Genomic DNA, 11,643 nt, shown 5'->3' with positions numbered 1-11,643 from the left:
TTGTTATGATCATATGAATTACACATTGTAATTGATAGACAAGTGATAAATGTAACTCTCTCTTTAAATTTCTTTCTCTACTTCAACTTCTTTTCCTTCCCTTGTAGTTATTTCTATTTCTGGTGTTGTATATATTGTATTCATTCTTAAACGATGTTATTGACTTTGTTATTTTGTCTATGGGTTCAACATAATTTTTTCAATTTTTTTCTAGTTCTTTCTTTCTTTTATGACTGAGTTTCTGTATCATTCCATTTTAATATCAATTCCATTGTCACCTTATAATAGCATTGCACTCTATATAAATAAAACAGTATAAAATGTTACTTTTTCACCAAACACTTCTTTTAGTTTCAAGATCGAATATTAATTAATGCTATAGGGCACACCACCATCTTTCAATCTTGGCATCTGGACTCAATGCTTGCTAATTTAAAAAACATATTTCTGGTTTTATTTTTCTTAATTCACCCTCAGACTTATTAATCTTACATATGAATTTATAACCCATGAAATTATCCTTTTGTAAGTTTCCATCCATAAATAAATGAAATCTACAAAAATGTTTCATATATAAATTAAATTTTTTCATATATTTTATTTTTAAATCATAATCTCATTAAAAGTTGTCAACTAAAATAATTAATTTTAATAAAATATGCATGGTATTTAAATATATATTTACAGTACATTTATAGAAAATTCTAAATATATCTTTTCATCTAAAGAAGTACATTGTCCAAAAAATATATATATAAAAAACACTATTACAAAAGTTGACTCTATCAGTATTGGTTCCTAGCTAATAATTTCTTTGCTTTGAAGGCAAACCCCCAAATTTTCTTTGTTCAACTTACTTTTCAAAGAAATGGGGCTAATTTTCCTTAGTTTGTGTGTGGGTTTTATTTGCAAAAGTATACTAAACATTAACTCTTAGGAATGGATCACCATGTCATTTCCCTCCTCCCCATCTCTATCTTCTTACTTTTAACTATATTTCATTAATGTTTATGTTATACATTTTTCTAATATCATATTATATAATGAATATCTATTTATTTTTTCACTTGTTTCACTTTCTTTTTTTCATATGTTCCTTTATATAGAGAATAAGAAAAAAACTTCTTCATAAAGATATAATAAATAATTAATGTTTATCACATTTTTAAGATACATTTAAAATGTCCATCATTAAATATATTTAATAAATCAATTACCAATATTCATTAATCATGATTTTTAGTAACTAACAAGTTTTCTTTTTCATTTATGTTATGTATTTGTCTTTCTTTTTCATTTATGTTATGTATTTGTCTTGACGGTGAAAGCAGTTTGCGACAATGATTTAAGTCACAATATCAAGCTTTAGGTGATTTACTCTTACATGGAATTATTATTATTTTACAAGTGAATACCCAAATTACTATTAGCTTAAAACACCAACTACACTCATCAAAACCTCTCTTTGACATTGTCCATTATCCTCCTCACACGTTATGCTGAAAACTCTAATAAACAATGTCTGAAACAAATAATGTTTTGAAAATAAAAAGATATTTTAAAGAAAACAAAGTGAAAATTTATTTATTTTGTAATCATTAAAAAATTATTTAAAATTTTATAGAAATAAAAAAACGATGGATTTTTTTTTTTTTTGCAAAAAGAAGAAAATTATAGCTTGGTAATTTTATTAGAAACTCATGTAAACCTACTCCACGTGCAGCCATTGTTACAAATAGAAATCAAATATGAAATATAGTATAAGAATAACGGGTAATTAAAAAGTAAAAATATAAAATAATTTAAGATGCTCTTTTTCTTATTTTATTTTCAAATTTAAAACGAGATATTATTTTTTGAAACAGTTTTCCAAAAAATATCTAATTAAACAATTTTTGTTATTTAAAACAGATAAAATAATTTTCAAAAATAAAAGAATACTCTTAGTATGCATATTGTTAGTTTTTTTCTCAAAATTTACTCTTGTTTTATTAGTTTTGTTTTATTAGTTTTAAAATATTGATAAAGTGAAATTTCACGGATTTATTTCATTTATTTTTATATATAACATATTTAATTCTTTATTTTTTTTTTATGATGAAGATGTTATCAAAGTTAACTCTATTTATTTGCAATTATAAAATATTTTAAAAAAGTTATCATCATAAACATCAATCACATCTATACAAATTTAAATAGAGATCAAAGATAAATTTTGTCATTTATTTATTTGAATTGATGATTCAACAAAGTAAAAGAGTTTATTGATCCGATTTTGACACGATTTAGTTAATTTTAAATAAAAATAAAGGTTGATAATAATATATTTTATAAATAAAAATAATGGTTTTTTGACCATGATGGGATTATTTTTTTTTGGTTTTTACCAAAATGGGGTTCGTTTAAAAAAAATTACAAATTTAGGCAAGTCGTGCCAATTCAACACGATTTCATATGTAAAAGTCGTTCCAATTAGGCACGACTTCTGCCTTGTCATACTGAAGTCGTGCCAACTTGACACGACTTCTGCCACGTCATAATTTTTTATTTATTTTTAATTTTATTGTTTATATATTGGGTAGTAAGTTATGTAATGTTAAAAATTAATTTGATACATAATTTTCTAAGAGTGTTAGTTTTAAGGAACAAAAAATTGGATAATTATGTATGGATCATGTTTGAATTGAATGAATAAATACATAGATAAAGAAAATGAATGTTCTAAGAGTGTTATGAATGAATAAATACATAGATAAAGAAAATGAGGAAATTAATAATCAAACTTGAATTGAATTTTATTATTAAGCTTGTTTGTGCGAACAATTATGACGTGGCAGAAGTCGTGCCAAGTTGGCACACGGGGCAGAAGTCGTGCCAAGTTGGCACGACTTTAGTATGACATGGTAGAAGTCGTGCCAAGTTGACACGACTTTAGTATGACATGGCAGAAGTCGTGCCTAATTGGGACGACTTCTGCATATGAAGTCATACAGAATTGGCACGAGTTGCCTAAATTTGTAATTTTTTTTAAACGGACCCGATTTTAATAAAAAAAAAAAATAACCCCATCATAATAAAAAAAACCAAAAATAATTGGCATATGCATCTATAAAAGTAAATTATGTTGTCAAATATAACAACAACTAATTATATTATAACATAATTGATTATATTGTAAAATACAATATATTTTATTATAACACGTCGAGAAGAAATAAGAGAGAGTACAAAGGTTCTCAATTTCATAGTTTGGGGGTTTTCTCTGGTTTCAATCGCTATGGCTGCTCTGCAATACTTGGAATCGCTGCGCAATTCGCAACCTGAGTTGGCTGAATGGTACAATTCGCTCGCGGATCTGTATCAGAAGAAGCTATGGCATCAGCTCACCCTCAAACTCGAGCAGTTTGTCGCACTCGCTGTTTTTCAGGTTCCACTCTTCTTCTTTACACTCGAGCTGTACTGTATTTATGTTTGTTTTGTTTCGGAAATTGGTAGTTTAGGGTTTTAATTTGTCAGTTTTTATGTCATTGTTGGTGTGAGCTCGATTTGGGAGTTAGGGGAGGTGTAGTGAGAGAGTGATTGTGCTGCCGTTAGGGTTTTGTTGTGTTTGGAACGGTGGGAAATATGGGAACATTTTTTTCACTAGGATAGCGTTTGATTTTCGTTAGGGATCCGAAGATGTTGGGTGGGAAATGTGGATTGGGAAGTTAAAGGATTGTAATTAGGTTTTTGCTGAGGATACATGTTTGGGCACCTGATTTGGAGTTGGGTTTTACATTTTTAGTTATTTAGCTTTGGAGGGGAGTGATGAGTGAAGATTTTTAGCGACCTGGTATGTTATGGGATAAAGTGTGGAACATGTGTGATACGGTAACTAATAGAACACAAGATACTAGGAACTAGAGAGCTCGAAGAATTTCAAATTTCAGGAAGTTCTATAATATAAAGAACATCAAGACTTTCTTTATATATAGTTGTCTATCAAAAGCAAGAGAGCTTTCATTCATGTTCACACTAACTATTTATAGAGTTAGTTAACAAGTCGTTAGCTGTCATCAGCTAAACTAATTTTGTTATAACTACTAAAAATGCAGACTCTAACAATTTCCCCCTCTTAAGAAAATCCTTGTCCTGAACGATTATAAAAATGTGGAAATTTTCTGAGAAGATCAGAGTAATATTACCAAGTTGCATCTTCAGGACACTGATTTTTCTCTGCACCAGTACTTTGTCACTGCCTGTCCTCTCTTTTTGACAAAGGTTCTGTCATGAATGGCTTCTGGTTCCTTTACATCAGAAATATCAGTTATATGGCGAGGCAAAACTGAGGAATTTGTAGCATCGCCAATGTATTTCATTAACTGAGAAACAAGGAATAGATTGTGAATTTGAGAAGTTCTGGGTAACTGTAACACTTAAGCCACTGCCCCGACCTTATCAATCACAGGAAAAGGACCATAGTACATAGGAGCCAGTTTCTCATTACTTCTAGTTGCTGCTGAGCCTTGTCTATAGGAATGAAGTTTCAAATAAACCAAATTTCGAACTTAACATCTCTCCCCTTTTTGTAAGACTTCTGTCTAATAACACCACAGTAGACTCACCACCAGGTAAATAGGGTAATGAAGTTGGTGGAAGGTTGGCCATACACAATCTCATGAGTGGCATCTATTGCTGTGTGATATGTGGTATTTTACCACGATTCTGCCAAAGGAATCCATTTAACCCATTGTTGAGGGTTTTATGACAGCATGCACCTTAAGTAAGTTTCTAAGCATTTATTCAAAACTTCAGTTTGACCATCTGTTTGTGGATGATAAGCACTAGAATCCTCAATGGTGTACACCTTGACATGCATCAGTTCTTGCCCGAATTTACTGATGATAACAGATCCCTGACACTAATTATAGATTCAGGAAAGCCATGCAATCTGAATACATTGTCTAAGAAGGATTGAGCCACTACGGGTGCAGTGTAAAGATGAGTGAGGGTTATAAAATGAGCAGCCTTACTAAGCCTGTCCACTACAACAAAAATGCATTGCTTACCCTGGGATTGGGGTAATTCTTCAATGAAGTCCATAGAAATATGTTGCTGGTTGGTAGTTGGAGATGGCTGTGACAGTTGCTGGGGTGGTTCTCTATAGTACAACTCTAGTGTTGTGATTGTCCAGCTCTGTTGTGGTGGTTGCGAGAGATGGCTGTAATAGTTGCTGGGTGTTAGGGTAGTGCGGTGCTGATCCATCTCAGGTGCAGTGGTTTCTGGAGATGCCTGTGACAGTGGCTTGGGTGGTTGTCCAGCTCCATGCGATTTTGCAACGTACTGTTGATGCCTTTCTTTTCTTTTGGTTTAAGGTTTTCTAACTAGTGGGGTGTTTCATTAATTCTTTTGGCTGTGGTTTGGGTCAGGTCAGGGCCCTATTTTTTAAAAATAGTTTTGGGGTCGGGTCATGCAGTCCAACCTGTATTCTATACTTTTAAAAGGTTTTCAATCTTTTTTAGACATGGTTTGGGTTGGGTTGCTTGGCCCAGACCATTTCTTTTGTTGTTTTAGGGTTTCAGATTTTTTTGGGGCTGGGTGTCATGACCCAACTCATTCATCTCTTTGTTCTTGACAGGCATTTTGCCATGGCCATTTCAGATGCCATGTCTGCCTTGCATTTTGTGGCCGCCACAACTCACCATAAAAACCAGCCACCCTATCGCCATTTTCTGGTGCCTGACTGATTTCTGCATACCGCTACCATGGCCACTATTTAACGACATTGGTTGTTAATTAACCCGAAGTAGAACTTTCCTGACCACTTTATTGCCCAGTAATGCCTGTACTTAACTATTGCACATGTTTGATTCCATTATGTTAGTCATGTCACTCATTCTTGTACTCAACTATTAATTATTATGTTTGATTTCGTTTATTATGTTGTACAGTTTGTGGATATTGCTATTTCCTTTTGATTCTAATATAATATTTCTTTACTTTTTATTGAAATAAATTCACTTTCTAGCATGTATTCTCATTATAGTTCATAGTTTCTTTTGTTTTATAATTGGTTATTGCAAAAAATTTCAGGCTGGTGATGCGTTGATTCAATTATATCACAATTTCATCACAGACTTTGAGACTAAAATCAACCTTCTGAAGCTTGCGCATTTTGCTGTTATAGTTTCTCGGCAGTATTCTGAAAAAGAAGCGGCAATTGGTTATCTTGGAGCAGTCATTGAGAAACTGCAAGCCACCAGAGAACAGCGCATAGAAGAACCTATCCTTTACATTAAGATGCAAATAGCAATATTCAAGCTTGAGCAAGGTGACCAGAAGGAAAGCAAGAAACTCCTAGAAGATGGGAAGACTACACTTGACAGCATGACGGATATTGATCCATCTGTATATGCCAATTATTACTGGGTATCATCTCAATTTCACAAGACCCGCCAAGAATTTGCAGAGTTCTACAAAAGTGCCCTTCTCTATTTGGCATACACATCAGTGGAGTCTCTCTCAGAATCATTTAAGCTGGTGTGTCATCACAATTGTTGCAAATCTCCTTTTCTGTTGTCTCAATTTATGGCTATTTACTTAAAATGGTTACTTTTGAATAAATTTGTGCTTTGTATTTCAAGGGGAGATAGAAAGCCAAAAAAATCTGCCATATAAATAGAGCGGTTGGAACAATGGCTTATGGCGGAAGTCATGGCTGACAATGTGTTTATATATACACACATACAAATTTAAAAAGTGACAAATATATTAAAAACAACATAAAACTAAAACTCATAACATTTATCTAAGTCTCAATGTCATGTGATTGTCATCACATAACAATATGGCAATACTAAAGACACATTGACTCATTGCAAAACAAATCCTCATCCTCATCATCAAAAGAGGCATCTCCTTCATAACTACTATTTTCTCCAATTCTTCAACCAGAACTCCTTTCTAGTTTCAGAAGCTCCTCCTTTTCCTTTTATAGAAACTCCTTGAGATGATGTTCCATCTTGACCCTCTCCATTTTCAACTTGCTTCCTTTTGTTATCCATCAAGCTCCTTATCTACAAATAGTGGATGACGATGGGTGCCAAAACTTTTGGAATTAGACAACACTGGTTGTGACTATTGCATATATGGCAATTCTTTCTGAATTATGCAAATTGTATTTTCTCTCCAACAAAATCTGTAAGGGAGGGGAAGAAGGAAGATGACAACGATAAGGAGCTCCATAATTGGTGATACTTTCCAAAAGCATATGGCTAAGACTGTTTATTAATTTACAGTGTGTGATAATGACACATCCAATTGTTGGTATCAAGGAGTGATATTTATTCTCTTGAATCACATTTTTCTCCTATAGAGTTATATATATATGACACAGGAGCTCAAAGCTCATGGCAGCTGCAGTCCAATTTTATGTTGTCCCTGTGGTAATTAAAGCTAGTTGATGTGTCTAAGTCTAACTGTGCTTCATCTATGTAATATTTATATATTATGTGTTAAAATTTTAGCTTGTTTTACTTTTATTTTGCTGCTTCGTCCCGACATTGCAAATGTCATTGTGTCAACCTTAGAAAGATTAATGTGGAGGAGTTTGAAGATAAATTGATGCATTTTTCTTTAGTAAAATGGAAACCTTATCAGAGGCTTATAAATACATTTAGGTGCACTGTGTTGTATAAGGGATGGGAAGAGGTTATAGCAGAGTTCATAGTAGTCTATATCTCATTTATGGTTTGTTTCTATTTCTCTGCAGATTTTATATGAATTAATGTGCTATTTTTTATTTTTAGGATTTAGCATTTGATTTGTCCCTCTCTGCCCTTCTTGGGGACAACATCTACAACTTTGGAGAGCTACTTGCCCATCCTATAGTGAGTAATTACACCAAAATATTTGGAGCACCTATTTTCTGAAATTTCTTTGTTTCATCTATCTTTTTACTATGTTAGTTCACACAGCCTATAATATGTTAAACAGATCAAGAGCCTTCTAGGGACAAAAGTGGAATGGCTTTACTATATTCTGCAGGCATTCAATTCTGGTGATTTAGTACGATATCAAGAATTGTGCCGGGTGCATAATGCTGCTTTAAGAGCCCAACCAGCACTGGTTCAAAATGAACAGAAGTTGTTGGAAAAAATCAACATTCTCTGCCTGATGGAGATTATATTCAGGTGTATAGTTAATTAGATTGCATTTTTGTCACATGTTGAGGTGTATATGTATTTAATAACCTGTTTTATTTTTTTCATTCCCAATTCAAACTGATTTCCATTTCTTGCAGTCGGCCTTCAGAAGATCGAACTATTCCCTTAAGTGTAATTGCTGAGCGTACAAAACTTTCTATAGAAAATGTGGAACATCTTCTGATGAAGAGCTTATCTGTAAGTTGTATTAGAAGTTATAAGGAAAGCAATGTAGAAAATTTGTTTGTTTTTCTTTGCAACCATTTAAAGTAGTACACTTTCTTTCAACCCATGCATTTCTGTAAATGTGAAATAGCTTATGATGTTTTCTGTTTTCTTCTCGTTTTTATTAGTGTATATTATTTTCTACCAAGGCTTGACCTATGATGACAATTAATTATAGTGTGATCATAGTGTTTTAAGCTTATATTCTGTTTGGGAATGGAGATACAAACTATAATCTAACTGGTATTTTATTAAGTTTTTGAGTCTTGAGCAGTTGACATGTCCCTACTCAGTTGAAGAATTATGTTGTGTTGATTATTGCTTATAAAATATATAGTTGCTTATTGAGTTCTAGTTATTAACCGTGATACATAAGCAATACCTAATGATATACTTTTGCCATGCTGAAAATGACCTCCCATCTTGTGCCAGATTTGTCAAAGTGAGTGGTATGATCTGCCTGTTCAAACATCTCCAGAAGTGCTTTTGATGCTTGATTTCATTTAAGGCAAATTTCTTGCCTACTGTTGGTAGTATTGCAATGCAAATAATCTGTTTTGACTTTGATTTTCTATTAGATAATTCTTTGTAGTTTTCATTGGCAATTAACTCTATTTTTATCACCTGAAAATAACTACATCCATTACTAAGAAGTGGGTTAAAATGGGACAAGTGAATTGGTTGATTTTGAGAGTTTAATTGACATAAAGTGAAGAAGTGTATTTGGTTAAAATTTTGTTGAGCATATTTGCATCTTTTATCTGATGTTAGAACTTTGAGCCGATTATTTGCAATATTAAGTCCAAAGGGTTTGTCCTAGGTTTAAAGTTGAAATGCTTTTTTGACTGTTTGGAATTGGTGTTGTGTTAACTTTTTAGTCTTGCTTTCATCTTGTCCTTTCATTACCTCCTGAAGCTTGCTTTAGACTTGGGATCTTTTTTCCCATTCAAACAAATATGTTGTTTTACTTGTATATCTACACCTTTTCTGTGATTAAGCAGAGGGTCTTATTGAATATTGTGGCTATGGTTTTGAAATACTTACTTTGCTCCTTAACTTAATGTTTATTACAACGAGTACAGAAGACAACTTCATTTTGAATGTATTTATTGCATTGTGTACTTGTTTCAAAGAATTTTTAGTTGTCCATGAATTGTTCTAAGCAAAGCAATTGGAAGTTTCTTTAATTGAGAACTTTATTATTATCATATAGAGGTTTCGGCAAATAACGTTTTAAAATTTAGAGCTTGAAAGTAAATTTCTTTATTTGCAGGTTCATCTAATTGAGGGTATAATTGATCAAGTTGAGGGCACAGTGCACGTCTCCTGGGTGCAACCAAGAGTTTTGGGTATTCAACAGATCAAATCCTTAAGGGATAGACTTGACAGTTGGACAGGGAAAGTACACACTGCATTGTTGTCCATCGAGGCAGAAACACCTGATCTAATCGGATCGTGATTTTTCTTTATTTGTTTTCTGCCCTTGTAACAATTTCTTAGGTTAAAGAGAACACATCCTAAGGCGACAAAAGATGAGGAGACTTCCAAGTTACATGGAGCCTGGTTTGCCTGCTGCTTTCTGAGTCACTGCTGGCAAGAGCAGCCCCTTGTACTTGGCTTAGAAACTGTTGGTTCTGTGCTTGCAAACTTACAGACATGGTAACTCGTTTCCACCCAGGCTGTTTTTACGCATTAGTGTGATGACAGACTATGTATCTGGAATTTTCTTTGATACGACCATTTTTATTGACTTTTAGAAGTAATTTTCATTGAACAGTCCCAAGCATTCACGTTCTTTTGCCCAATTTTTCATCCACTCTGAATCTTTTGTGTTATTTGTGTGAGGCTGTTTTCTTGTAACAGCAATAAAATGATGAATTGACACGACTGGTGACAGAGATTCTAAATGTTTTAACACATTCTTGAACATACTTTTTTTCTTATAGGATAAAGTTTAATAGAAATTAAAGTTGTGTGGATTCTTACTATCATAGTATGAAGAGTCTGTTTTAGTGTGTTACTAGCACAATGCTCATGGAAACATTTGGTTGAACTGCTTTGCGGTCTGATTAAGGTCATTTGTATGAAAAAAATATTTGTCAAAGAAAGAATGAATCCATAGAGGTTTTACTATTTCATTTCAAATACGATTATTACGTTGATAAGTCCAATCAGAAATATGAACCGTGAGAAAATATCAATTAAATCGATAGTAGAGAACGCAAATAGAGGAAATGGAAGCATTGAGAAAAAATTGTTGAAAGTGGGGCTTTTGAAGTAAAAAATTGTCTGCATCTAATTTATCACAAAAATTAAAAACATAAAATAGATTTAAAAAAAATGCTGTTTGTCTGCATTTTTTTCTTTAGCTCCACAGAAATATAAATGAAAGTAGATACAAAGAATGCTATTTTGTAAAATCCTCTTAGGCTATCTTTGTATAATTAGAGTTTGGAGTAGAACATATATAAACGTGTATCAACCGAACTCCTATCAATAACAGTGATGATACGTTAACAGCATATACAGTGTCAAACATTCATTTCACATACCAAATAATTAATATTTTAATTATATTTAATTTATTTTTAATTAAAAATATTATTATATTATTACAATATAATGTCAAGGGTAAGGTTTTTATTTTTATTTTTTTGTCAACAAAATCTTTTCCAACTTAATATACTCTCATTTCCTTGTCTCTAACTCAGTTGATTATATAGTTTCTTAGTAAAACGAGAAAAAAAAAATAGAAATGATAAAGAGGGGTTGGTAGAGAGTTTTAGTTTTTAGTTCTTTGTACAATTCATTTACTAGGTTTGTTTTGAGCAGTTTTACATCAAAAAGTAAATATTATTTTTGTACTAGAATTCAAAACTTAATCGGAATGAACATTTTTTCTTTTCCACATTCAATATATATATATATATATATATATTTATATTTATATTTGATCTCTTTACTTATTTTCGTGGCTATTCTCTAATTAGCATTATAAATTTATCTTAATATCTCAAATAAACCTTTTATTGACTTTTATAATCTAGATTAACGGTGGAATTTAATTTTAAGATTTTGCATCTACATTTTACACTTTTTTTTATATCTTGTATTTCAAAATTAAACAGAGTTTGTTCCGTAATTCTTTGAATGAGGGAGAGAGGGAGAGACCGGGTCGTGTTTGGGGAATAGTGAAATGTATTTTGTTTGGAAGTGAAGAAAGTAAGAAGAAAGT

General features: G+C 32.1%; 1 protein-coding gene across 1 annotated transcript; it reads left to right on the top strand.

Annotated features, from left to right (window-relative positions):
- The first annotated feature begins 3,161 nt into the window (after positions 1 to 3,161).
- On the top strand, positions 3,162 to 10,292 carry LOC137837998 (26S proteasome non-ATPase regulatory subunit 13 homolog A). The gene is made up of 6 exons (XM_068647196.2): positions 3,162 to 3,427; positions 6,073 to 6,519; positions 7,788 to 7,868; positions 7,975 to 8,171; positions 8,282 to 8,381; positions 9,682 to 10,292. The coding sequence occupies exons 1-6, from the start codon at positions 3,278 to 3,280 to the stop codon at positions 9,865 to 9,867; spliced, it is 1,161 nt and encodes a 386-aa protein (XP_068503297.2). The 5' UTR covers positions 3,162 to 3,277; the 3' UTR covers positions 9,868 to 10,292.
- The last annotated feature ends 1,351 nt before the right edge of the window (positions 10,293 to 11,643 follow it).

Source organism: Phaseolus vulgaris, chromosome 4 (assembly GCF_051622355.1).
Source record: "Phaseolus vulgaris cultivar YP4 chromosome 4, ASM5162235v1, whole genome shotgun sequence".
Classification (NCBI taxonomy): domain Eukaryota; kingdom Viridiplantae; phylum Streptophyta; class Magnoliopsida; order Fabales; family Fabaceae; genus Phaseolus; species Phaseolus vulgaris.
The sequence above is the reverse complement of the archived record's forward strand: the minus strand, read 5'-3'. Positions and strand labels throughout refer to the sequence as shown.